The sequence below is a fragment of the Sander lucioperca genome, chromosome 12 (genome assembly GCF_008315115.2).
Source record: "Sander lucioperca isolate FBNREF2018 chromosome 12, SLUC_FBN_1.2, whole genome shotgun sequence".
Lineage (NCBI taxonomy): Eukaryota > Metazoa > Chordata > Actinopteri > Perciformes > Percidae > Sander > Sander lucioperca.
The window spans coordinates 33,198,251-33,225,745 of NC_050184.1; the positions used below are offsets into that span (position 1 = coordinate 33,198,251).

The following is a 27,495-nucleotide window of genomic DNA, read 5'->3' on the forward strand; positions in this document are numbered from 1 at the left end:
AACACCAAATGCCGTTCTCAAATTTAACACTTTAAATTTCTTACTCCTTTAAGTCTCTATGCACTACACAGCACTTTAAAAGCTGGTTCACGGGGCGCCTGGATAGCTTTGTTTTTTTTTCTTTGTTTAGTTTGATTCCGACCTGCGGCCCTTTGCTGCATGTCATTCCCCTTCTCTCTCTCCTTTCACATCTGCAGCTGTCCTGTATAATAAAGGCCTAAAATGCCCAAAAAATAATCTTAACCCTTGTCATGTTGTTGTCAAATTTGTCCCAAGTTGTACGGACCCACAATGTTCTTCGCAGATAAAGTTCATGATTACTGTCACTGAATTTTGGTTTCTTCAATTTCAAAAACCAGTCTGTGAGCCACTCAACGTCCTCTGATCTTAACTATTAGTCAAAATATTTCATAATTTCAGTTTTTTCTAAACTCAACAATCGAGGTGTGATGTCATATAAATTAGGTTTGTTGACCATGAATAAAAAAGCATTGAAAAAATTGAATCAATTTTTTTTTTTTAAAAAGCACCAAAAACACCAGAAAAAGCGCCGAAAAAAGTTCATTTTCAATTTTGACACGGAAGGACAAGTTCATGGTCGACGGGAAGATAACACAAGGGTAAAAAAAAAATTTTGTTCACCTTTTACTCTCGTTATTTCCTACTTTCAAAACAGTGGTGAAGAACAACAGAAGCATTTGCCACGAGTTTTCATAAAAAAAAAATGTTCTTCTTCTATATATATATATATATATATATATATATATATATATATATATATATATATATATATATTATACACACACACATATATATACTTATACATAAACATATACATACCATACACACATACATAACTGCACGTACATGTAAAAAAAATAAAGGGAAGAAAAAAAGAAGAAGAAAAAAGGAAAGGAAAAAATTTATAAAAATAAGTATTAAAACAAATTCATGACGTGTTTGGTGTGTTACCTGCATGCCAAATTAATCAGAGCACACAAGGCACAATTGCCTCCTAAGTCACCATATGACATGACAAGAATTTTTATTTAAGTGTCCAACGCAGTATACACATCGGGGCTATATTCACTTTCAACTCACTTCACTGAGAACAGTGAGGGCAAAACCGCAACACCAATCTTTTTTAACCAAATTTTCTCTGTCTAGCTCAGCTAAAAACACCGGCTGTTCGCTACCGAGCCTGTTTGTAACCGGTAGGCTACCAACAACATGATCTTCACCCTGTTTGATCTTCTGACTTTACCCATTTAGACACACATAGATGTGAACTAACCACAGACACTTGCCTCATTCATGGACTCACTTCTGAAGATGAATAGGGAAAACACTGGAATGGATATTTGCCGTTATTTTAAACAAACGGAAAATGCCGATGTATGAAACTGCCGATTAAATGAATCGAAGGTGGCTAAACGCCGTTCCAGATCCTTCTGGCCCACTTTAAAGCAACACCAAAGCATTTGTCCTCTTCGGTCCCCCTACCGGTTGGAAGCGAAATTGTCCATTACCGCTGTCTCATTCGAACTACAGATCCACTACCCAATCTGGCAAACTTGCGTAGTGCGGTTTTAGCCGATAGAGGGCCGCAAAGCGAATGCAAAAGTGCCGTTCACCCTGTTACGAGTTGATAAAACCACTGAAACTATTTTGGAAACATTATTTTAAGGTACAAAAGAATCTTTGGTGTTGCTTTAACCCCTGGGTAGAACCGTAACATGTGCCGTCCAATATAAGCAGCTCTGAGATACACACACTGATACAAAAGCCCACGCTCATTTGTTTTGCCATAATAACATGCACACATACAGTTTATATATTAACTCTACTTTTTTTTTTTACCACAAACTGTTTTTAAGATGACATAGCTGTGCTGAGTTTCTTCCTCCCTGTATGGGAAGAAAATTAACTAATGATACCACAGGCTTCAGTGTTGGTCCAACATCAGGGTAGGTGGCAGTGGAGATTGCAACACATCAAACAGCCCCCTCTACACACACATGCACACACGGAAAAAAAAACACTCATGCAGCCAGCATGTGACATGACAATGCTCTGATTGCTCCGACTGGGAATTTGGCTCATTACGTGCTAATACCCCAGCAGAGCTGGAAATTGGTGTCCCACCGAAGGTGTGAAATTAGATTTTGGGATGCCAGTGAGAGCGGAAATGGTTTCTCGAAGCTCCTGCCATGCTCCAAGGAGACGCTAATGAGGGATAAGCCTCAAGCTGGACCCAAGTCCAAGCAGTAACAGGACACCTCTAGCCTCTTCCTCTGCTTCCTCATTTCCTTCTGTGATTTTTTTTTTTTTCTTTTGTCTTCTCTCTCTCCTATTCTCCCCCCGTCTGTACAATCCAGATCCTAAACTGTGTGAACCCAGACAATGAGAACAGTCCAGAGATTCCAGTAAAGGTGCTCAACTGTGACACCATCACCCAAGTGAAGGAGAAGATACTGGACGCTGTTTACAAGAACATGCCCTATTCTCAGCGGCCACGTGCTGTCGACATGGACCTTGGTACGTCACAAACACACACACACACACACACACACACACACACACACACACACACACACACACAATCGAGACGCTCACAGATGCAGTTGGCAGGTGTAAAGTCCTTCACACCCACAGATTAATGTATCAGTGAGATAAAAGCTAGCCATGTGTACAGATTATCAGTGCATTAGTGCGATAAAAGCTGTGTTCCAGCAGCCCAGCCAGCCAGCCAGCTAGCCAGCCAGCCAGCCAGCCAGCCTCAGTGTGCTGCTGCCAGGCCCTTCTATCAAACTGACTGACAGTGTGTGCTGCATCCCCTCCATCTGGCTGCTTTCGCTACATGGTAGTGCCAATAAGACACAGTAGATGGAGATAGAGAAGTGTGCATGTCTTTATACTGGTGTGTGTTTTTGCGTCTGTGACGTGGCTGTCTGGCTGACCCAGGTAAGAGCTGACAGGCGTGCGCGCCAGCCTCACGCTGGGCTCCACTCCCACGCAGCCTGCCACTTCCATCCACGCCTGTCCGTACCTTGCCTCCCATTTTCCCCTGTTCCTCTCATTTTCTCTCACTTCACACGGCCGGGGAAACCAAAAGCCAAATCATAACAGAAGTTATCTCGGGACCATTTACAGATAGAGTAGGTCTGGATTACACTCTCTAATTTACAAAGACCCCACGACAGGTGCGACAGTGGCGAGGAAAAACCTCATTTTAACAGGCAGAAACCTCAGGTGGTGGGCGGCCATCTGCCTCGACAGGTTGGGGGAGAGAGAGAGAGAGAGAGAGAGAGAAATACGGCCGTCTATCCACTGTCCTCTCTCTCGTTCTCAGCTGTCCATTTCTCACCCTGTCACTGATGCCTTAACAGTAAAAAATGTTGTGCATCTGTGTGAGTCTGTGTATGTCTGTATGTGCTTTATGTGTGCTTTTTTGTTGTTGTTTTGTTTCTGTAGAGCGTAGTTTAGACGGTTTAGGGTGAAAGTTGTGCCAGGCAGGGATATCATGTGGTCACCTGGCAAGAAGCACAAAGTAATAAAACCCAGTCAACAGAGGAGAAAATCAATGATCGCTCCCAGCATGAGAGCCACAATGGCTGTCCACTTCCCCCGTCAACACCCTTATTATCATTTCATTACCGCGCTACGAGCCGTCAGCCCCTGCCCCTGCCCCTGCCCCTCCACTAGCACTGCTTACAGCTTCCACCTGTCCCCCCCCCCGCTTCCAATTTTTCTCTTTTGAAAGGAGGTTTTCCCATAGATCGCTTTTTCATCCTTTCTTGTCTGCTCCACTCTTCTCTCCTTTCTGACCCTGACGGGCTGACTGTTGCGTATGCTAATAGCGTTCCATTTCCACGACACAAGTACCAATTAAAGCGTGCAGCCTGCCTGCACATACATCTTGAAAATGTTCGAGTGTAATGTTTTTTGGAAGGTACTAAAGATGCGTGTCAATCCAAGTCAGTGAAAGGAGTATACGCGTGCCGAGAGCCGTACAAGACCGCCCGGCTGCTGATATCTACTCATTTGGGTAATGTGTGAAGAGAGCTCTTTTTGGGAGTCATGTAGTGTGACGTTCCACCGACTGAAAGGCAAATGAGGTTTGAAAGGGAAGTGTTTTTAAGAGTTTGTTTTGTGTCGTGAGGAAGTTGTGGGTTTATTTTAGCACACTTAACAATTGCCTTGCAAGGTAACTGGTTCTGAAAGCATTGAATATAGCACACACCACATTATTACGCTTTACCCGCAAGTTCATTCAAAGCAGATGTGCGTTTTGAACACATGGTGGTTTTCAGTTGTATATGTTTAACACATGGGACCAAACCTCTCCCGTGAAACCAAGACAAATGACATTCTTTGTGGCTCACTACGATATAAGCATAGTTGGCAAAGGCAGTTGTGTAAAAGTCACACAAAATCAGCATCCCCTGTGGTCACCGCCGCAGCCTTAACACTCTACCCACATTCAAATAAATAGAGGACTGGCATTTTCGCCGCAACGCCTGATGTGTGAATGCAGCCTAATTAAGTTTGTGTGTGTGTGTGTGTGTGTGTGTGTGTGTGTGTGTGTGTGTGTGTGTGTCTCCTCAGAGTGGCGCCAGGGGCGAATGGCTCGTGTGGTGTTGCAGGATGAAGACATCACCACCAAGATAGAAAATGACTGGAAGAGACTCAACACTCTCATGCACTATCAGGTAAATATACACAAAGGCTTCAGTGCAATCTTTTCCTTAATAAACTCTCAAATGGCTTTTTTTTTTTTTTTTTAAATCAAGAAAAGGTTCGTTTCAGTTCAGTTTCTGCTGCGGCTTTTATTATGGAAATTGTACCACATACCTTGCCAAACTTTGATGTTTCCTGCTCTTGACTTTAAGGAAGCCAATTTTCAGCTCCTCATTTGCATGCCCTCGCCTGGTGTAATCCAAGTGACAGAATAGAGGACAATTACTGTACAGGTGGCAGGAGAGATGAACCCTCAACACCTCAGCCGACACTTCTCCCTCCTCCCGGGAGAGATGAAGGCAGAATCTCTCTCTCTCTCTCTCTCTCTCTCTCTCTCTCTCTCTCTCTCTCTCTCTCTCTCTCTTTGTCCCGTTGACTTCTATGCTGGCAACAATTAGTCCTGCTGTGACTGCCTGCTTCTGTCTCTTTGCATGTATAACCTCGATTCACACCCTCCAATTCTAGGGCCCATGGGCTTACCTGTTGCACCCTGTTAACCAGAGAGGAAAGTACAGAGCTAAAGAAGAGAAAAGCTGAGAACAAGAGCAGTTCTGCATTTTTTCTGAAGAACTTATAGCTGTTGAAGTTGTAAATGAAAAAAAAAAAAAAAAGGAAACCGGGAGGGAGTGAGAGGAAGCCAGGGTGAGATAATAACGAGGAATAAAAGGAATAAAAAAAAAAAAGAGAGAGAGAGGCAAGGCAGAATGAGAAGGCAGCCTTCTCGGCAGGTCATGAATCTTTCGCAGCACATGCTCAGCCAGCTCTCATTAGTCAACCAAGGGGACCATCTGCTTAAAGACTGCATGAGGCTCCATTCTGGGCTACCTGGACCAGAGCAGAAGCTGGGGCTGAGATGCAGCTGGGGTTGGAGACCTGGGCAGGGGGGGGGGCAGGAGATGCAGCTCCATCTAGGAGCAGGAAATAGGGACGAGGCTCAAGCCTTCATGCTGGGGGGGGGGGGGGCATTGTGAACTCTTGCCCACCAGAGTAAGCAGAATAATTTAACAGATGTAGGAGTCATTAGAAGAAGGGACACATCATAGTGTCCTTCACCCAGGACTTGGCACCATGCAGCTTCCCCCCCCCCCCCTTTTGTCTTCCCTCCCTCGTCACCCTCCTCTCTGTCCTCACCTTCACTGTCTGTGTTCTCTTTACGTTTTTGTCTTACCCCATTTCCCATCTTTTTTCCGTTCTCGCCCACTGACTCCCTACCCTCTTTGCCTACATTTCCTCTTTTCTCCCTCTCTTGGTATGAGCACCTCTTCTTCTTCGCTCTCAGCAGGGCTTTAATCCTTGATGAAGCAGTGCAGTATGTTTTCATCTGCACCATAATGGGCTCCTCTGTTGTTGTTGTTTTTTGTTGCGTTCCTTGCGTCACAGTCTGTCTGCCGTCGTTAGCCAATGGAGATGCTTTCCATGAGAGAGAGGGAGAGAGAGAGAGCACAAAGGAATAGGGCAGTTGGTGGTAGGAGAGATGAGAGTGGGATGGGATAACAGAGACACTTGTGCATCGTTACGGTTTTGATGCGCTGGCAATGGCCCCTGTGTGTGAGCTTCTGTGTGTTTCCGTCACACACCAAGCCATTGCATTGGCAGCGGCGACAGCACATCTGGCTGCCTATCACACCGAGGGAGCACAGCTCATTAGGCCCCAGAGTGAGGGAAAGGCTGGAAGAGAAAAAAAAAATGGGAAGAGGAAATATTGAAAGGGGCTCTGAAATATGCAGCGTGAGACCAACCGTCACCTTGAGTCTTTGCTAATTCTCCCTTAGCAGAGACACAGGGACCAGGCATAGACATTCAAATTCATAGGGCTCACAGCCTCCTAAGAAACCCTATTGGCTATTTACCCTGCCACATGGGAAATAATGGTTTACATAACCTGGATATGGAAAAGCACACCTTCCCAGCTCCCCAGCAATTACACCAAAATTAAAAAACATAAATGCACACATATTAAAGTGAGTTCAGAATCTTTATTCAACACTTCATTCACAGTCAGGGGACTAAACTCCTATCATCCCACTCTTCTCTATCAATTTCAGTATATATTTCTTTCTTGCATGAATAAAGACAGAAGAAGATAAAAGCACACTCAGATATGCACACAGTGCATGTGCACACCTCACATTGCACATGCTTATACTCAGACAAACACAGGAGTTGAGATAACGGATTTATGAAATTGGAGAGCCAACAGGCAGATTGCTGATGTGTCTCTTTTTGTTGTTTTAATCTTCCACCCCGACAAAGGAAAGTGTTCCCTCACACCTTCTTTCTTCTCCACCTCCCCCGTCTCTGTTGTCTTGAGACATGTTGGTGCTAACCTTGTTCATGCTGGATAGTATCACAGCCACATCCACATGAATCCAACATTAGCATTAACAGCTCTCATAAACAGGATATTGTTATGGAGTGAAGTTGTCAGACCGCTTAGGTTATTTATGAGGATTCAAATTGCAGAACAGGCCCACGCCGTATTCACCAGGGCGCTGTGTGGGTAATTACATTGATGATGTTTGACAAAGTGTTGATTTATGACAGGTGGGCTGTGGCTTTTCCAGCATATTAATATTTGTTAGCCACATCCATTTGTGGGGACACATGGGCAGTGTGTGTTTTGTCTAGGAATATCATTCCTAATGTGCAAATAAGCGACAGTAAACGGCAGAATGCTCCCTCTTTCACTTTGGCTGAGACTGCGTCAAAATATAAAGTCAGTTTGGAAACTTCCATCCCCTGCTGCTGCCTGGTAACCTCTGTCTGTCCTCGTCTCTGCGGTGAAGGAACAGGGAGAGCAGACACTGATGGCCATACCAGGAGAGCCTGCCAGATAGATCCTGTTACCCACCCTGCAGACTTCACTTGGGGGGAATATTGGGCTATTTTCATCTGCCCCAGACAAAATAGATACTACTACATTGATATCTGTTCATGAATCCAATGCTGTCTGTCTCGGCTCGCTGGTTCCCATTGTAAATCTGGATAAAAAATGTCGGACAAGTGGGAATATGAAGGTTTTTAGGAGGAAGAATATTGAGTAAATAGTTTAACAAATAGTATATTCCATAGAGCTCAACAGTGTGGAGTAAAAATCCAAATTCAAATAAATTTCTAAACCATCCAAGGTAGACTGACCACGAGCTACGAGGTTGTAAAAGTCTGTATGAAATCAACCTTGTTTTGAGAAAAACGCGTTTTATTCGCCATCTTAGAGAGAAATACTACACTAACCACAACAATCCTAAGCGCAACAGCAACGTCTCTGATTGGTGGAACTCGCTGTTACCATGGAAATGTTTACCGCACCCGCAAACCCGCGAACGGCTAGAGCGAGCTGCTACCACTAAAGACTATGATCATTTCTGTACACAGTCTTGCCTTTTTTGAATCAGTTGTCAAATGTTCTTTTGTGCCGAATCAAATGTTTTATGGTCACGATTCATCTCGGTGCTAAGCATTTAATGAAACGTCAATGGAGATACTGAACGGGGAAAAGGACTTCCGGAACCAGAGCTGTTAAAAAAGTGGGCGGTCACTGTTGAGCTCTATAGAAAAGAAGAGGCATATTTGATTAGTCCTGCACTACTGCTTCACCCTAAAGTCACATATCCAATATTTGTAAAAACTCACACTGATTCTTCAATTAAACACATTTCATTGTTTAAAGCCCAACTTAAACTTAAATCCCATTAGAAAGACCAGCAGATTGGCATATAACTCTTCAGAAGATTCCCTGGGACACCTAAGAGAGAGTTATATTCATACACAATGGCCAATCTCACATTTCGTTACGACAGGAGGGCACATATGCACAGGTTGTGTGTTTCCAAGCTACTGGGCAGAGTCGACAGGTATGATAAGCGTTGTGATCTTAAGGGCATGAGTCCAGGAGAGACGGGACACCAAGGGGAAACGGGCTAAGGCCAGGGCTGAGGGGTTGTGTCCGGAGGGCTGAGAAAAGAAAGATAGAGGCTGACCGCACTCTGCTGTGGTCGGCTCTGCACTGTCTAATGGAAGGTCTTATCACAGGCAGGGCCCACAGCCCTTATCACACCTGGCCACTATCAGCCCCACACTGGATTATCCCCGAAGGGCGAATCTGCACGCCTTCAATCATTTACTCTATCACAAGGACCCATCTCTGCTGTAGCCTCTCTGTCAGCCATAAAAAGCAGAGAGAAAGAGAGAGAGATGGAGGGAGGGAGGCGTAATGGGAAAGGGGGGAGACAGAGAAGCTATTTCATGCTCCCCAGAGAAAATGTATCACTGGAATAGCAATGGAAACTTCACTGAAGTCCACGCTGCTGGTGTATTAGAGTTGGTCCGTGCATCGTCAGCCAAGAGGAGGCTGTTGGACAGAGAGGCCGTAGAAATTTGGTTTAGGAAAGCGGGAGACAAATGAGCAGGACGTGAGAGATAGAAGGGTCAAAGATGCCGGGTGGGGTTAAGGAAGAGCATTTTTAATTTCCCTCCAAGACGCCACGGAGCCAGAGCTGTGTCTTTAAGAGGATTTCATCCCCAGTTTCAAGTGTCTCTCCAGCGAGGCCAGTAGAGGCCAGATGGTAACGCCAACTAATAGCACAGCCGAGATTAGTTTGGGAAGCGTGGAAGAAAGAAGTATGGGCAAGATTTGAGGGAGGATGAGAGGCACATGGCTCTCGAGGGCAAGGAGGAACTCTGTAAATGCCCATGCCAACATTCAGTAGCTTATTCTCAAACAAGGGATGGAAAGCAGCCCATTGCCGCAACATTTTCTGTTGTTCTGTAGATTCTTTTGAGGTATGTCTTTTGGAGCCTGGCATTTGCCTTTTGTTTACGTCTCCACTGGAGGCTCCTCAGTTTGTCTTCGCTGGGTCTGAAAGAGAGAAATCCCTCCTTGGGGTGGGCTGTAAATGCCAGCCAACAAGCTGTTTTGTTGTTTTGGCTTTCAGAAAAGAACCACAAGTTTTGTTTGCCGTGTTTAGCTTTTTTCTTAAATGGGATGTTATGGTGTACTAACAGAAGTAGCATGTTAAAAATGAATGATACAAAAAAAAAGCTTATCTGATGTGACTGAAGCACATCACACACAGGCCAGGAGCCCTTTGTAAAAAGAAAACGCTGAGAGGAAAAAAGGATGAACCTCAGTGTCTGTCTCTCATTCACGACACGCCATCTTTTACACAGCTTCTTCTCTCCGTCTTTCACTTTGACTCTGGCTCTGGGCTGTTCTAATGCTATTATTAAACCTGCGTACCCCGTTTTCTTTTAGGGTGCGAAGTACACGAGATGAGACATTCCGCATTCTAGTCTCTGTCTCTCTTTCTGACAGTGTCTCTTTCCCTTTTCCTCTCTCTCTCTTTCTCTCTCTCGCTTTCTCTTTCACTCCCTGTTAGCATCTCATCCCAGTGCCAAAGCTTACATCATGTCTCTAATGTTTGTGAAAGGGGATGACAATGACAGTCATGTTGAGTACAGCCACCATCCTCTGCAGAAAGAAAGCCACGGGGCTGTGGTAGAGAACAGCAGGGAACAGAGATATGACAGGAAGGGCTGGGTTGCGTAGGGGGTTTGGGATATGTTTTGTTTATGGGAATATACAACATTTTTCAGGGGGAAAAGAAACTCTGTTCTAATTAAAATATGGAAATCACCATTATGGTACCAGCAGATTCATGTTATATGTGTCTCTCTTCTCACAGGTGTCAGACCGCTGCGTTGTGGCTTTGGTGCCCAAACAGACCTCATCATACAACATCCCCTCGTCAGCCAGCATAACCCGCTCCTCCATCAGCAGATACGGTGAGTCAGTAGACCACATTGCTCTTTTCATTCCCCTGTCGTGACATCGGTGATGGAGTACGCGAGTCCGACTCGAGTCGCTGTTTTCTGGACTCGACATGGACTTGCGCACTGATGACTTGGACTAGGACTCAGACTTTCATGAAATAGGTAGTTGGATGAAGTTTCTGACTGCTTTTATGTGTAATAGGTAGTGATGGAGTACTCGAGTCCGACTCAAGTCACTATTCTCTGGACTCGTGACTCGGACTCAAACTCAGTTAATGGTGACTCGACTCGGACACTTCTTTGGTGACTCGGACTTGGACTCGAACACTGGCGACTCAAGACTTGACTCGACAGTTGGCGACTGGACCCTACATATATATATATATATATATATATAAGGCAATTACATACATATTTGCAGGTTTATTCAAAAGTTAATCAGCAGTTAATTCCATGCAAATGTTATATTGTTGTTCTTGTTGCTCCACAGACACATCAAAATGTTTTTTTATATTAGTTGTTTCAGATATCAACAAAGCCAAATCCACTCTCCCCAAAGCCATGGTCATGGACTCAAGTCCGAGTCCATGGTTTGGAGCTGCTCTGCTTTCTGCTGCAGAGGGTTTCTCTCCAACTGTGTGTGTGCTGCAGTTTGCTCTACAGTTCAGGTCCAAACTCTGTTGGATGATACAATAATGAAAAGACTAGAGAGGTAAAAAAAACAGATGAAGAAGAGGGGATAGTAAGACATATAGCCACTGTTTGATTTAAAAGCTGTGATATTATTATAATGAAGATGCATTCTGTGCGGGACACAACGGGCCTGCACACTTGCACCCACACACATGCATGCAAACACACAACATACTTCAGATGTGCTTGTAGTTTGTGCTGCTGGGTGCCAAAATTGGTCCCATGCCAGACACGCACAGCAGTACCAGGCAACTTATTATGATTGCTAATTATTCTGTGTGAATGATACTTCACACAAACACAAAAAGATAAGTGAGCATGGCCAATTACCAGGATTGGGCACAGAAAGTGAACACTGCCTTTAAACCGCCTAACAAAGAAAAAGCGCTATCTGCGTCCTTATCCCTCCAGCAATTACAAGTCTTATTCAGGATTGGATACCTGTGGATACTTTGTGTGTAACCTTTATCTTCAGTGTTGTGCAGTCATGTGGAGTGACATTCGCAACACACCTGATGACATAACTGATATCTGTGATGACCTTTAGAAGATTACAGTGCAGGTGGCCCGGTTGACTCAGTGGGTAGAGCAGGCGCACATATGTACTGAGAGGTTTATGCCTCGACGCAGAGGTCCAGGGTTCGAATCCGACCTGTGACGATTTCCTTCATGTCTTCCCCATCTCTCTCCCCTTTCTCACCTAGCTGTCCTGTCAAAAATGAAAGGTGGAAAAGTCCCAATCTTAAAAAAAGATTACAGTGCAGGCTCTGTCATCAATCTCTTTTAAACAAATGATGCAGGACCAAAGTAATGTAAAGAAGTATAACTACCAGTGTAACAAAAGAAAAGAACCTTTATCTGCATTATGTTGTTGTTGTTTTAATAACATAGCTTAATTTGCTCTCTTCTTCTGGAGCTTTACACCTACATAGTCATTACTCTCAAACATCTTAGTCACAAGGGATATTAAAGGGATATTAAAGCCATTATGAAATTGCAACGTGCGGTGGAAAGGCTCTGTACTCTCTCGCATTCATTCTCTTGCTTTTTTACTTTGTGTGTGCGAGTGCTCGAGCACTGGAGTTGGACGTGCACGGCATAAAAAGCGGAGGCTCTGCTGGCGTGTGCCACGTCCCTCATCAATCATGGGTTGGCACAGCAGGCACAGCTGCAGCTCGACACCTGCTGATGGATTCATACCAATTTCACGTTCAACACTTAGCATCTTGACTCAATTTGCACTGCCGGTACCACCACCACCACCCCCTCCTTGAGCTTTAACAGTCAGCCACAACACACTCCCCTACTGGCTGGCTGTGTCCAGGAGCTGGGGGCTGCAGCAGAAGAGGGCTCCAGGTAACTGCTTAGTGTTATGCAGGGGCGGAGCCAGACGTTGTAAACATTTGGGGCTCTGCCCAAACTTAGGGGGTGGGGGGTCTGGGGGAATGATCCCCCGGGAAGATTGGTTTCCCAATTACGGCAGCTATATGCACTATTTTTTAAAGCCACTTGAGATAACAGAATGCCTAAAAATCTGTACATCATTTGATAGTTGCCAAGGAAAAGAATCTTCCTGTAGAGCCTACATCCTGTTCTGTATCTAATTGGTCACCAACTGCCTTTGGCATTCTGAAACCAAAACACAACAAATGTTGGGGATGACTCATTTGCACTCCACAAAAATTGTCAGATGTTACTATTTTGAAGTTAAGTATTTCCCCAGTAATAGAACTTTTGTTCCATTGATTTGCCGGTCCAGTCAGAGAGTCTGAAGGGGAAATGACCCAAAGTTGAAGTTATTTTAAAACCCCTCAAAGATTCGGGGCTTTTGAGAAAACATTCGGGGCTGGAGCTCCAGAAGCCACCTCTCCCAGCTCCGCCCCTGGTGTTAGGGGAGTTGTAGTCTATATCCACGACGTTTCACTTCCGGGATTGCTCTCTTGTTCCGTCGAATGTCACTCTTTTCGGATGTCCGTTTTCGGATGTCACGTTACCTTCCGCTTTCTTTGTGTTGTAATTCTAAACTCCGGTGGATTTCTGAGGACTATGGTTAACTGCTCCTCAGATCTCTGCAGGGTAAATCCAGACAGCTAGCTAGACTATCTGTCCAATCTGAGTTTTCTGTTACACGACTAAAACAACTTTTGAATGTACACACCTTCCACCAAAACAAGATCCTTCCCGAGGCTATTTTGCAGCGGCTCCGCTCTGCGCTTAGCAATCGCCCAAGACGATTGTGATTGGTTTAAAGAAATGCCAGTAAATGAGAGCACATTTTTCTCCCTTCCGGATTACTGTGTGGACTAGCCAGACTCTCCTCCGCAGCGCTGTGGAGGAAGATCTGGCAAAGACTAGTAAAGTTGGGGGAAAGGCTGAGGGTGTCGGAAGGATGATGGGAACGAGGAAATATCAGCGCAGTAAAAACCAGTGACTGGATTAAGATGGGATTTGGTACCTCAATCCACCCTATACACACTTACACAGGCACATATATTCAAACCCCTCTCCCCCTACTCAGGCCCTGGTCCCTAGTGGCCACTGCAGAGGCACAGGTTGGTCTTATTTGAAAGGTGTAAGTGGATGGACTGGCAGCAAAAAGCTTGGCCTCGGCCTTTGATGCCAGGTCAGAGAGATCCTCATTGAGATCCTCATTGAGATCCTCATTGAGATCCTCAGATCCCGAATCTCTAGTGAGCCCGCTGGCAGGCGTAGACGCCGGCTAATTAGGGAAACTGAAACCAGCATCATTCAGACTGAGGCAGGAACACAAGAGCAGAGACGAGGAGGATGTATGGATGAAGGGTGGTGGCTACAGCGCTTAACAAATTAGGGATCTTTTGATGCATTGATGAGAGTGTGACAGGGATGTTTTCAGCATGGCGTTGGTACAGTGTGGCAGGGAAGAGCCAATTACGAGTGCTTTTAAGAGGAGCCAGGGACAAAACTAGTTTCAGTCAGTGAGGCAGGGATTATATAAAGAGGCAAAAGGAAGAGAAAATGAATGAGTGTAGGAAGGGGAAAAAAGAAAACAACGTTCAAAGTATTCATGACGCAGGGAGAAGACAGAAACAGAGAATGAATATGTAGCTTTGTGTAAATACGTCTTTCCTGCACACTGTATGTAATAAGATAAATGGGTGGCAAGGGCTTGTGTGTCATTTGGGATTCTGGTTTCAAGAGGGCCACTGCTAATCAATGCGATGCCAGGGACCACTACTTCCCCTCCCTTTCATTACTTTGCTGTTCTATGAAATTATCCACCACTGCAATTTCCTTTACAGCACGGCTTAGAGCGGGAGGGGAACACAGAAGATTTGTCTTTGTCATGAATTACAAAGAGAGATGGAAATGAGAGAGAGGCTATGTGTATACGTACTGTATGCTTGTGTGTGGGCGTGTTTAATTTGCATGATGCTGCACCTAAGGGAAGCTTTTGTAATCACGGTCATTTAGGATTACTGATCATTCTGTATCTCTGTCTCTATTGTTTGTTTTTTTTCTGGACAGACTCTTCATTCCGCTACACGGGCAGTCCCGACAGCCTCCGTTCACGTGCTCCCATGATCACCCCTGATCTAGAAAGTGGTGTGAAGGTGTGGCACCTGGTGAAGAACCACGAACACGGAGACCAGAAGGAAGGGGACCGCGGTAGCAAGATGGTCTCTGAGATTTATCTGACCAGGCTGCTAGCTACCAAGGTACATTCATATTCCCCCATATACAGTATGTGTCAACATTTTCGATAGTCTGGATCAACGGAAGTACATTTCTGGGATAATTGCCTGACATCCGGCAAGTGAGCCACGTTGCCGGATGTCCCTCACCTTCCGCTCTGTTTGTGTTGCTGTTCTCAATCTCCCTTCGCTTCGGGAAACAAACTTGCAAACAAGCTAGCAAGCTACACGCTGAAAATGGCAAGTTTAGAGAGAATTTGGATCGTGCAACAAGGCAGGCATGCTTGGTTCTTTCGGGGAATAATCGTAAAAAAGATTTACAAAGAATATGTTTGCGGCATTTCCTCTCTAACTGGGACGTTTTGGGACAGATTGGTGGGATTGCTGTGGACAAAATACCCACGGCTATACACTGGTAAGAGCAAATTTCGTTCAACCATGTATCCAGCTGATCTAAATAGCTCACGTTACTGTATTGTGTCAACAGTTAACTTCATTTAAAGGTGCACTATGAGTTCCTGCATGGTTTCAGCGAGATTTCATTTTTGTCTCAAATCGTAGGCATCTCTCCTTGATCCGCTAGCTGCCTGCCCCCTGAACACACCGTGAAAAAGCCCAGACTCGGGAGACAACACAGGGGTCGTAAACGTCAAACAAACACTAGGGGCACAGGCTGTGCACCAAAATACAACAAACCACGTTCCAGCCAATCACTGACAAGATGGTTGGGGGAGGGGGTGGGGGTTAGTGACAGTTAGTCAGTTAGTCATATGACAGTTACGGAAACATGGGGGGAGGGGCAAGGTTGCTCTGTTTTGTTTGGTATTTACTTGGAACGTCAACAGAAGTGATGTCATGCAGGAACTCATAGTGCACCTTTAATATTGTATGTGGCGTTTTCTTTTGCGGGGTGCAAGTGTTCCACCAAAACAAGTTTCTTCCCGAGACTATTTTGCAGAGCCACCGTCGCTGCGTCCGGAGCTTAGCGCCACCCAAGACGATTGTGATTGGTTTAAAGAAATGCGAACAACTCAGAGCGTATTTTTCTCCTATCCCTGAATGTATGTGTGGAGGAGCCTGTCCTTACACCACAGCGCTGAGGAGATAAGTCAGGCAATGGGAGACTACATTTTCACTGACATTTAGACTGCATTTAGAGTGCATGTTCTCTCCTTTTCACAGGGTACCCTACAAAAATTTGTCGACGACCTATTCGAGACGTTGTTCAGTACAGTTCACCGAGGGAGCACTCTTCCCCTCGCCATCAAATACATGTTTGACTTCCTGGATGAGCAGGCAGACAAGCATGGCATTCATGACACAGACGTGCGACACACGTGGAAAAGCAACTGGTAAGGGCCTTTTTTTGCTAAGGAAATATCACATGGCATAGCTGCTCTAATGTCACATGATGAATTCAGTGTGCCAGATAACGTCTTTCTGTCTCTTACTTATTCTCTTTGACTCCATCTTTCAGCCTTCCATTGCGTTTCTGGGTGAACGTGATCAAGAACCCGCAGTTCGTGTTTGACATCCATAAGAGCAGCATCACGGATGCCTGTCTGTCCGTGGTAGCTCAGACCTTTATGGATTCTTGCTCCACTTCAGAGCACCGTCTGGGCAAAGACTCCCCATCCAATAAGCTGCTCTACGCTAAAGATATCCCCAATTACAAGAGCTGGGTAGAGAGGTACGAGCTGATACACTCACTTAACACACAATTCTGATCCCCTCTGTCACATCCTTTTTATATCCTCTTACAATAAAAACTGGGATCTTTTAGGAAATTGATTTATAATTCTCTTTCTTCCTGCTTACACTTCTCAACCAGATTGTGTAAAAAGCCTTTTGTGAGCGACTGTTACCAGGCATTCATTGTTCATGAAAGTGATTTATTACGGCTAAAAAAAGTTTACTAGGTCTCAGCAGAGCTATTACATCAACTCAGTGATTCTCTGCGAGTGATGCAAAGTGCTGCCCCCTTGTCTGCGTCCTCAGGTACTACGCTGACATCAACCGGCTGCCGGCCATTAGTGACCAGGACATGAATGCCTATTTGGCAGAACAGGCCCGACTCCACTCCACAGAGTTTAACATGCTCAGCGCTCTCAATGAGATCTACTCTTACGTCAGCAAGTACAGTGAGGAGGTAAGTGATACTTGCCTACACACATGTTCTAGCCAACAAGTCCTCTAAACCATACAATGATATGGGCCGTTTGTTACCCTACCCTCTAATACGACCCACAGGAGAGTTTCATAAAATAGCGCCCCTAGCGGTGGCAGGAAATACGACCTCATATTTAAACCAGAGAATAAATCGGTTGCGATTTTAAACACATCTTTAAAGAAGAAATCCGGCGCAAAATGAACCTAGGGGTTAATAACACATGATTACAGAGTCGACCGTTCTCTGGGATTTGTTTTCATGCTAATCAAATGTGACCAGTTTTATCCCAAGCCATTACCTTATAACGCTAGTCGTCGGGGCACGGGTAAAGTAAAAAGAAATCGCTATTTCTATACCACTAACAAGACTCAAAATAGCACCACACTTCCACGGTAGCATAATGAGGGTCTCTACATGTAAACCCAAGCATTGAGAACTTTGAAGTGTACAGACAGTTTATTAAAAAGATATTATATTATTTATAAAGACAATACCGTTCACGCATGTATTCCATCTTGGGATCCTGATTTGATCTGATGATTTCTTTTTACTTTCGCTTGGGCCCGACGACTAGCGTTATAAGCTAATTAGCGGTTTGGGCTAAAACTGGTCACATTCGATTAGCATGAAAACAAATCCCAGAGAATGGTCGACTCTGTAATCATGTGTTATTAACCCTTAGGTTCATTTTGCGCCGGATTTCTCCTTTAACGTTGTGAAATGGTCGCAGTTTGGTTATGTTCAGGCACCAAAACTACTTAGGTTTGGGTTCAAATCAGACGTTACTTCACTTGCCGAGGGTTACGCTGAACATGATGTTCGTGAAGTAAAAAAAAACCTCACAATTTACTTTTATTTTAAAACAGAAGTCAAACCCCCGCTGTCCCGGGTGAACAGTTTTGTGTTTGTTTGACACATCCACACACACGCCCCCCACGATATTTCACACTCTTATATTTCATCACATTATAGTGCAGTCCATTTGTTCTCGGAAGTTGGGTTTTCCGAGGTCAAAATCGGAAACACGCCCCCTGAACCGTTATTTCCGAGCTCGGAATCCAACATGGATGCCCTGTGCATCAACAGTTTTGAAAGCTGTTGTAACATGATGTTATTAGCACTTAATCTGTGGACTTGTTATGCAGTTTGTATGCACAAAACAGTAATTAAGCGTTGTTATTAACTGGTATTGCTAACAATGGCTAACCTGGCAAGTTGTAAATGTCAGTCCCAGCTCCGGCTTCCGAGTACCGAGGTAAATGGAACGCACTTTGACTTCTTTCTTTGCTCCCGTCATTATTACTCCGGTCAGAGACATTGAGCACTGCCACTATAAACGTAAATATAGGTCGTAATTGCTGCTTGAACAAACCACCTCTGGGAGCGTTTTTTCGGGGGAGGACAGTCTCGTTCTAGCATGTGCATGCCTAACGTGAGCGCCGTTCTTTTTGATGCAGAAGGTTCGTGCGATTTACGAGGGCCAGTTTTGTACAAACAAAATCCTGAGCAGGTACAAATGGCACAGGAGTATCTAAAAGAAAAGGTCATGGTGGGGAAAAAAATGTAACGTGAATCATCTCAGTGACTGCAACTAAACAAATCGAAGACAGAGAACTGACTGACTGTGCACTGACTGGATTATAAATTCCTACAAATAAGTTAGAGTATAATTTCCTCAGGTTGAGTTGAACTCTGCCCTTATTAAATGTTTCAAAATGTTTTTGTTTTTACTGTATTTCTGCGCAGCATAATTTCTGAGCTTGGTGATCTCAGATAAATCCCTCTGCATACTGAGCTCCTTCACGTGCACATTTTTACCTGGAGGGCAGTCCCAGGCGCTGATTGTGTAATGAGCTGCTGCCTTGGCAAATCAGCCGCTAATTACAGGCAGATGGAACAAAAGGCGTGCCGCAAATTCGCCCCGCGCTTTTTAATGCACGTTCATTTTGCCCTCGGTGCTCCCAGGCTATTCATAACTGGAAAAGGTTAGTGAGGTCAGCTCCGAGTCTTCAGTAGACTTCCCCAAAGCCCAGAGGTCTAGTGAGACCTGCGCTCAACAAGGCAGCGTGTCTGATCTGCGCAGTAGAAAGTGGATGTCTACAAGCTCTCAGCATGCTGCCCTGTCTTTTCGTCTGTGCCGAGTTAGAGTGGACTATCTGTTATATAGGGCTCTCATGAGCTGATTCATAGGCACACACACACGCTGTCAGATCACAGGTAGTGTAAAAAAAGAAGGGAGGAAGATAGAGAAGGAAGAGAAAGAAAGAAAGTGCATTTATGGAGACATTCTGCTTCTAATGTCAGCTCCTCCTCTGGGACGCATTAGCCTGACCTTTATGTTGGACCACAGTATCTCTCTCTCGCTTTCTCTCTCTCTCTGTCTCGTATTTTATCTCTCTTCCTCCCTCCTGTACATTCCTTCTCTTTCTACCCATTATCCAGTCAGCGTCCCCTTTGCTCTCCATGAATCTCATACACGTAACTTTTGCTGCCTCTGCAGTTGTAACCATGTGATGCGCACATGCATAGAAACAAATGTAAACGCACACTCATGTTGCACACACACACACTCACATACACATGTGCCTCATCACTCCTGTAGTACGTGCTGTCTCCCAGCAGTGCAGTGTATAAAAACCTCACCTAGCATTAACAGCTCTTCATTCTTACTCAGCCCTTCACAAAGGGGTCGTTTGTCAGGCTAACCAGGCCAGAGCTGCAGCCTACTTAAATGGATTTGGGAGATGGCAGTGGGAGCTGCACCTGCATACAGTGCTACAGATTAATAATAGATTGCTATCGGGCCCGACGAGGAGGAGGAAATGCTCGGTCTGTAGCTGCCAGCCTTTAAGAGCACTTAAGGCAGATGAGTGGAAGATGGTAGGTGGGCAGACAGAGACTGTGTTCTGACACAGGACAGGCAGCAAACAAAGGTTTGCCATGCTATGCGGAAAAAAAGAGAAGATGAGTGTTGCTAAGATGTTTTCCAGACAACAGTCAGTCAACATTTTCTGCATAAAAGGTGGAAGGGACCGACCGAAACCAATCCGCTAAAACAGGGATCTTCAACAGGGGGGTCCGGGGCCCTTAGGGGGTCCTCAGCATCACAGCAGGGGGGTCTCCAAATTAAAAAGTCCTAAAAATGAATCTAACATATTATTAGCAAATATAAATCCCCACTGATGATAGGCTTACTGGCCTATAGATAAGGTAGTCTCTAAGGCCATCCACAGATACAGTTCACCCTAAGGATTCACTGTATCACATGTATATTTAACATTTATTACAATTACTAGACGATTTTAATAGCTTAGTATTGTATGCACCATAAAAAGTTATGTATAAAGGCTTTAGGCCACCCTAAACGTTATTGTAGGCCCAATTTAATATGCAACTTCTTTTTCTACAATGTACAGTATGTAGTAGCGGGTCCCTGCTCCATCTCTCTTTCATTTAAGGGGTCCTTGGCTTAAAAAAGGTTGAAGACCCCTGCGCTAAAAACTAAAAATGTGGTTCTGATTGATTGAAGGACATAAAAGCTCTCGGGCCCTATCTTACACCCGGCGCAGCGCAAAGCCCGACGCAAGTGTCTTTGCTAGTTTAAGACCGACGGAGTTGTCAATTTCCCGTCCAGCGCCCACGTTGTTTAAATAGCAAATGCACCTGCACCCATCTGTGCATGGGTGTGCTGGTCTTACAGGGAGGTGTGTTCAGGTGCATTCTGGGTGTGTTGCTATCTTGAGGCAGCGGGAAGTGATTGCGCCATTGACCAACAAAAACCTGGTCTAAAGTCAATAACGCAGCATTTCATTGTTATTTTAACAACGCATTAGTAAAATGGGCCTAGGCTTATGCACAGCGAGCGCACACTATGCTTGTTACACACACAGGGACACACAGCAGCACACAAACATGCAAAAGATTACAAACAATATTACGGTGCAAATCTGCCATCATAATAGCAATGCGCCAAGGTACAAACGCGCCTGGCTTTTAAAGGGAATGGGAGATGGCACTCTGATTGGTTTATTGCATGTTACGCCCAAAACACAACTATGAATTAATGAAGACACTAAGTACAACCCTTTTGAACCATGCGCCCGACGCACAGACCCTTTTTTCCGCCGTCAAACTAGCAAAAGTGGATTTGGTCACGCCCTAAACGCACCTGCGGCGTGCGCTTAGATCGTTAAAATAGGGCCCGTTGTTCTTTGACGCGACACACCTTGTAAAATGTTTGAAAGCACAAAAAGTACTGTGTGTGGTTTTTTTTTTTTTGATTGACAAAACACTGGTACAAACCTGATATTTTATCAGAATTTATGATTGAAAACATAAGTCCCTAAGTGACCCGGAGTATGAATAAATGGACAAAGACCGTGAATGAGTAATGGAAAAAATAAGTTTTACTCTCGTGTGAATAATGAATAAATGGTACACTGTGGGTGACAGTTTTTTCTCCCATATTCATTTATTATTTATTCATCTCTCACCTCAGAATATTTGAAATCACGCATTGCATAAGCGGGGTCAATTAATTATGTTGTTGGAATAATCAATTATTGAGTGAAACACTGCATTCCAGTCTAGTTTAGTTGGATAGGAAATAGATCAACGGTAGCAAACAGATACACAGTAGCAAACCTGAAACCATATGTTGAAATAAAAGCTGCGGCATTTGGATACAGATATCCATATCAAAGGTGACATGGCCCATATTTTTGTGTTGCTGTTTTATGTTCATATTAAAGGCCTTTGCCGTGTGTGTTGCTGCCACTCTGACATAGATTCATCCTGACAAGGCAGACACTAGACGAGAGAACGAAGGAGAGTACCTGTCTGAATTCCTTTTGAACCCGACATGACAAATGCCAAATTTCCAAGAAATGGGCTCAGAAGATGAAAACGGGGAAAGGCTAATACACAAATATTTCTCCGTGTGTTGTCAAAGACAAAGGCAGTGATGTAATTCTTTTCTTTCTATTTCATGTGATGTCTGTATACAAACCTAACAAAAAACAGGCAGTGGTGGAATGTAACTAAGTACATTAAGTCAAGTACTGTACTTAAGTACAATTTTGAGGTACTTGTACTTTACTTGAGTCTTTTCTTTTCATGCCACTTTCTAATTCTACTCCGCTACATTTCAGAGAGAAATATTGTATTTTTTACTCCACTACATTCATCTGACAGCTTTAGTTACTTTACACATTAAGATTTTTGCACACAAAACACATGTAGTTTATAAAATACAATGTTTTATTATAAATTAAACTACCCAACAATATAACGGCCTACAAGTCCAGCTGAAATTACTAGACCATTAAACACAGTTTGGATCTGTTTCCAATTTCTAAAATGTAAGGGTTTTTCTGCATTGAGTACTTTTACTTTTAATACTTTAAGTACATTTTCCTGATGATACTTAAATACTTTTACGTAAGTAGTGTTTTCAATGCAGGACTTTTACTTGTGACAGAGTATTTTTTTTTTTTACAGTGTGGTATTAGTACTTTTACTTAAGTAAAGGATCTAAATATTTCTTCCACCACTGAAAACAGGCTCTGCTCCATAAAGAAATACGCAATTCTCTACGAAATGTTGTCAGATCTAATTCTATAAATGTATCACAACCACCAAGGATGCAGTCGGAATATGTATTTTTTTATTTTTATTTTTTTTATGGCTGGTATTTGACCAAAGTTTTTCCTTGTCCTGTACAGATCACAGCCGCCCTGGAGCAGGATGAACAGGCGAGGAAGCAGAGGTTGTCCTACAAGGTGGAGCAGCTGATCTCGGCCATGTCCCTGGAGAGCTGAGAGCGACCGCCACTCAAAGAGAGAGCCAACAACGAGAGAGACAGGACCACAAGTCTCTACAGGGCCCTCGCTAAGAAGGTTCCGCATTACTTACCTCTCATCGTGGGAGCTACCGCCACGAAAACCAGACCTGGGACCTCTCTGCATTCACTGTCGGACAGACATACAACAGCTTTAGTTTGTAATTCTTTCCCCTCCTTCCATGATGGCACCAGCTAAGGGCCCACAGACTGAGATAGAGGCCCTGCAGCTGGAGCTGATAATGGCATAAGGAAGGACCATCAGCAGAGAAGGCAAGAACATGGCGTGTATTTATTTATTTTTGTTCGTTCCTTTTTTTCCGCAAAGTATATTTTCTCTCAGTTTGACAGGAAATTGTGTGTGTGTGTGTGTGTGTGTGTGTGTGTGTGTGTGTGTGTGTGTGTGTGTGTGTGTGTGTGTGTGTGTGTGTGTGTGTGTGTGTGCGTGTGTGCGTTTGTGTCTGAGTAAGACTCTGCCAAACCGTGAGAGCAAACGGAGGAACAGATTTTATCCTCCACTCAGTCAGAAACTGACACCTGAGTGTGAAATGGAGACAAAAAAAAACAAAAAAAATAACAGCGAGAAGCAGAGGAGCAGATCTCACGTCGGACTGCTGCTGAGTTTGCGTTCAGATTTCCCAGATTTTTATTTTTTTACTTGTACATTTGAATATTATCAGTTGCAGTTGAAAACATCCGCCTCTCAGTCTCAGTCAAGTGTTGTTGTGCAAAGACGTAAAGAGACGGGCAGTGTGGTAGCGAAACAGGCCACGGTCCATGTCTTCTCTCACTCCTTTCCCTCCTCGGACTGATGCTTCACATGACACGGACAAAACCTCTGCTCTTCCTCCAATCAGAAGTGTACAGGAAAACATAAAAGAAAAACTTATGCTCGTCATCTAAGAGTCAATGGATGGTCACAGTTCAGCCAGCACGCTTGCACCTAAACTGAGGACGAGAGGAAGTCTATAGTGTATTTAGGAGATTACCATAAATCAGCATCAATCTGGTGTCCAAGGTTGTTGTTTTTTTCAGCAGTTAAGTCATCTGTGTATGTACCGTTGCCAATCTGTTTATGTGAATGTACAAATGTTTTTCATTTGTTTGTCCGTTTGTATGTCTATTTGAGTTTTGCAAACAGAAAAGGGGCTCAGTTGAACTGCAGTAGCTTGTCAAGTGAACAACTCCATTGGTCCGTCCTGGCCCAAGCCCGTCCAACTACGTCCCAAACATTATTTACCCTAAATCACTTTTTTCTTCTGCTAGAGGAGAGCACGTATCGTCTGCATTGTGGCTGCTCATACATACACAGTGTACCAAACGAGAGCAATTGGTCTCAAAGCTAAGAATCTCCACTATATAACCACAGTTTGTATCTATTTGGGAACTTGATCCACTTTGTGTGTACTTTGCATGCATGCTATCACACATCAGAAGTGCTCTAAGGGTCCATCTTTGATTCTATCAAGTGCCAATGAGTCACGCCAGCTTTTGTTGACCAGTTGAGATGTTAGCTGATGGGGGATCTCCTTCCCCCCCCCCCCCCCCCCTTCCTGCGCACAGACAACAAGAAGCCTAGCTCCGTGGGTTCAGTTTCAACAAGTGCCAAAAGATCCTGTTGGGTTTAAATTGTTCGCTCATGTGTCAAAAATCGGTTCACGCTTTACAGAGGGAAGCAAAGCTCTCATATTGGAGTGTAGAGCCGGCTGAAGTTGAAGCTTATAAATTCTAACTGGAATGGTTGAGTTTTGAAACTCGTAAAAAAAAGGTACGAAACATAAGCGGGAGAAAAGAGATCTGGGAATGAGGAACACAACATATGAAACACATAGACAGAAAAAAAAAAAAAAGAAGTATGTTGCATGTCGCGTTGATGCGTCTCCTGACTTAAGCCAAAACGTCACATGTTGAAAGGCTAATGTTACCTTCCGACCTTCTACTTGGATGACAACAAACTGTAGATTCCATCCTCTGGATAGGTCCTTTCTGTTTCTTCCGGGATATATGTTTGCTTGTTGTTTACATTTAGTACTTGAAAATAGGTATTATTATAGGTTTGCACAGTATACTGCAATGGTGTGTTGTTGAGAGCATGATAAACAGCAGTAGTGGGGTGAAAGGTGCTTCTTTCTTCTCTGTGGCCTTAGATACCCGCCTGCTTTAGTGTTCTTAGTGATCTTATTAGTCTTCGACTTGGGCACGGTCCTTTTTAGTGCTTCGGAGCCCAATGGTTTCTCTGTGATACCCAGAGCTGGCACTCTGCTGAGAACTGTCTTGGCGAGATAAAGGAAAAGGTGAAGAGGGTATGGCTGGGCTCAGACAGACGTTTCCTCGCTCAGCGCTCGGGATCGCCCGAGCTGTTTGAAGAGAGGGTGTTGAGAAATGAGGAGAGAGAGGGAGAGTTAGAAAGAGAGAGAGAGAACCCCTTTAGCTCTAGTTTCCTGCTCCGGCTTTGAAGCCTCTCTTTGATCTGAGTCCGTTGTGTGTGCACAGTGTGATCAGGAGATGGAAAGAAGAAGAAGAAAAAAAAACATCAAACTAACAGGCAAGGAGAAATGTAGGATGGTGTGATGATTGACATGCTATTACTGTGTCCGGCCAGTGGGGGCACATGTGGGAAAGATTAGATTTTATAATTTGTTCCCTCATCTGAAAAAAAAGGCACCTTCTCGCTCTCTAAGGGCCCTGACACACCAACCCGACGGCCGACCTTCGGCAGAAAAGGCAGTCGGACTGACTGCCTCCCTGAGTTGGCCAAAAAAAGTGCCTCGGAATACACCGAAGTGATGCCGACTGCCGATGGCAGCTGATTGGACGAACGCGTCACGTGGGTCTGGTTTCTCCGGAAATTCAAAGACAGACTGTCATGGCGGCTTGTTCAGAATGTGATCTTATATTTTACTAAAATAGTTCACCGAAACGTGTTTCTGAAAACATTTTAAGCGAGAAATAGGCCGTGCAGTTTCTGAATCTGTCTTCATTTCAGATCAACAACGGTCAGTTTAAAAGATTTTCGTCAGATTTTGAGAGGCGTTAGTCACGCTAATCCCGCTCGTCATTTCCGGGTTAGCACTCCACCAATCAGATTGGTCATTGAGTCCAACTGCCGGCAGTGCCCACCTTCTGACCGAGCATGTCAGGTCGGCCAAAAGGAAGGCCATCGGCCCCTCCGAAGGACGACGGCACGGAACACACCGAACAGACTCGAGTCACTGACCTCGCCAGACTGTCCGACGGCCGATTATCGGGTTGGTGTGTCAGGGCCTTAACTAGAGCTGGGCGATATGGAGAAAATCAAATACCACAATACTTTTGACCAAATACTTCAATGTCGATATTGCGGCGATATTGTAGGGCTGACTATTGGTGCTTCCACAAAATATTAACACAATGAGATTTTTGATAAATAATCATCAGTAATGTGGATATAATGACTAGGTGGGTAAAGGCAAATAATAAAACGGCTAGAACAGTCTGGTAAGTTCAGGAAATGACATCACTTTACTGTAATGCAGCCTTTAAAACCAGGAAAAGACAACACTTGTGTCATATGCGATATCCCAAATTTAAGACGTTATATCTAGCCTCATACATCAATATCAATATAATATCGATATATTGCCCAGCCCTATCGCTAACCCCCTAATAAACATCTGTAGGTACACAATGGCGCACATATACAGTACATAAACATAAAGCTTCTTCCTTTTGATTAAGGTGTCTTCCCAATTTCAGCAAATAGAATTGTATCCTCCTCATACCTCACATTGCTTGTATGGAGTAATGCTTTTTATCATTTTAACAGGACCTAAATGCCTTTTCCTTTTTGCAAGGGATTAAACAAATGTATGTTTAATAGTCTTTCCCACTCTTAGATGAGCTCCCCTGTGTTCAGAATTGTGACGAACGTAATCAGAGGCACACAAATTGGTTGAGAGTGGCTTTGATTTTTTCTCTCCGCTCTCCGAGATCATTTATATCAGGATGTTTCCTCTTGTCTTGTGTGAGATTTTTGCATGCGTTTTAATTCATGCTTCAGTTCTGCCTTTTATTCCATATCGATCCACGCTGTCATTAGAGTCTAACTGCAAATTCTTACAAGAAGCCCATGTGTACATGTCTTACATCACAGCTGAATGCACCTTTTTTTTTTTTTTTTTTTTTGGTGAAAGACATTTTTTTTTTCTTCTGTTCCTAGATATAGCTTGTTTCCATGTACACTCGTTTCCAGGATCGTTTTAATTCAGTTTGAACTGAGAAAAGAAAAGTTTGTTTACTCGCATTCTGCAGCGCAGAATCTCATTTGACTGTCAGTCGTGTGAGATATGGATAGACGCTCATAAACACAACCTCATTTCAGCTCAAGCTGATTGCTAATTGAAGGCGCTTTGTGCACTTTCTTTGATCTCGGTGTAACGCGTTGCCGAAGAGACGGGGGTTGTGGTTTTGACTGGCACGTGTCATCATTCCTTATACAAAACAAAGCATTTAATCAGCATTTTTGTTTGCTTCATGGCATCAGACGGATGAATTGAAACCCTGAGGGATCCAATATACTATTCTCAAGTCAAAATATCACAAAGTATGTAATGAGTATACTTCCATTT

At 44.1% G+C, this 27,495-nt stretch overlaps 1 protein-coding gene across 1 annotated transcript in view; it reads left to right on the forward strand.

The window, feature by feature from the left end:
• plxna2 (plexin A2) overlaps positions 1-25,540 on the forward strand; it is a 209,552-nt gene extending 184,012 nt beyond the window's left edge. Inside the window, exons 25-32 of the mRNA XM_031290478.2 lie at positions 2,379-2,538; positions 4,609-4,712; positions 10,425-10,524; positions 14,713-14,903; positions 16,062-16,231; positions 16,357-16,569; positions 16,878-17,028; positions 22,773-25,540. Of these exons, the coding sequence (XP_031146338.1) occupies positions 2,379-2,538; positions 4,609-4,712; positions 10,425-10,524; positions 14,713-14,903; positions 16,062-16,231; positions 16,357-16,569; positions 16,878-17,028; positions 22,773-22,868 (1,185 nt within the window). The 3' untranslated portion in view covers positions 22,869-25,540. The remainder of the gene's footprint in view (positions 1-2,378; positions 2,539-4,608; positions 4,713-10,424; positions 10,525-14,712; positions 14,904-16,061; positions 16,232-16,356; positions 16,570-16,877; positions 17,029-22,772) is intronic.
• Positions 25,541-27,495: the final 1,955 nt, after the last annotated feature.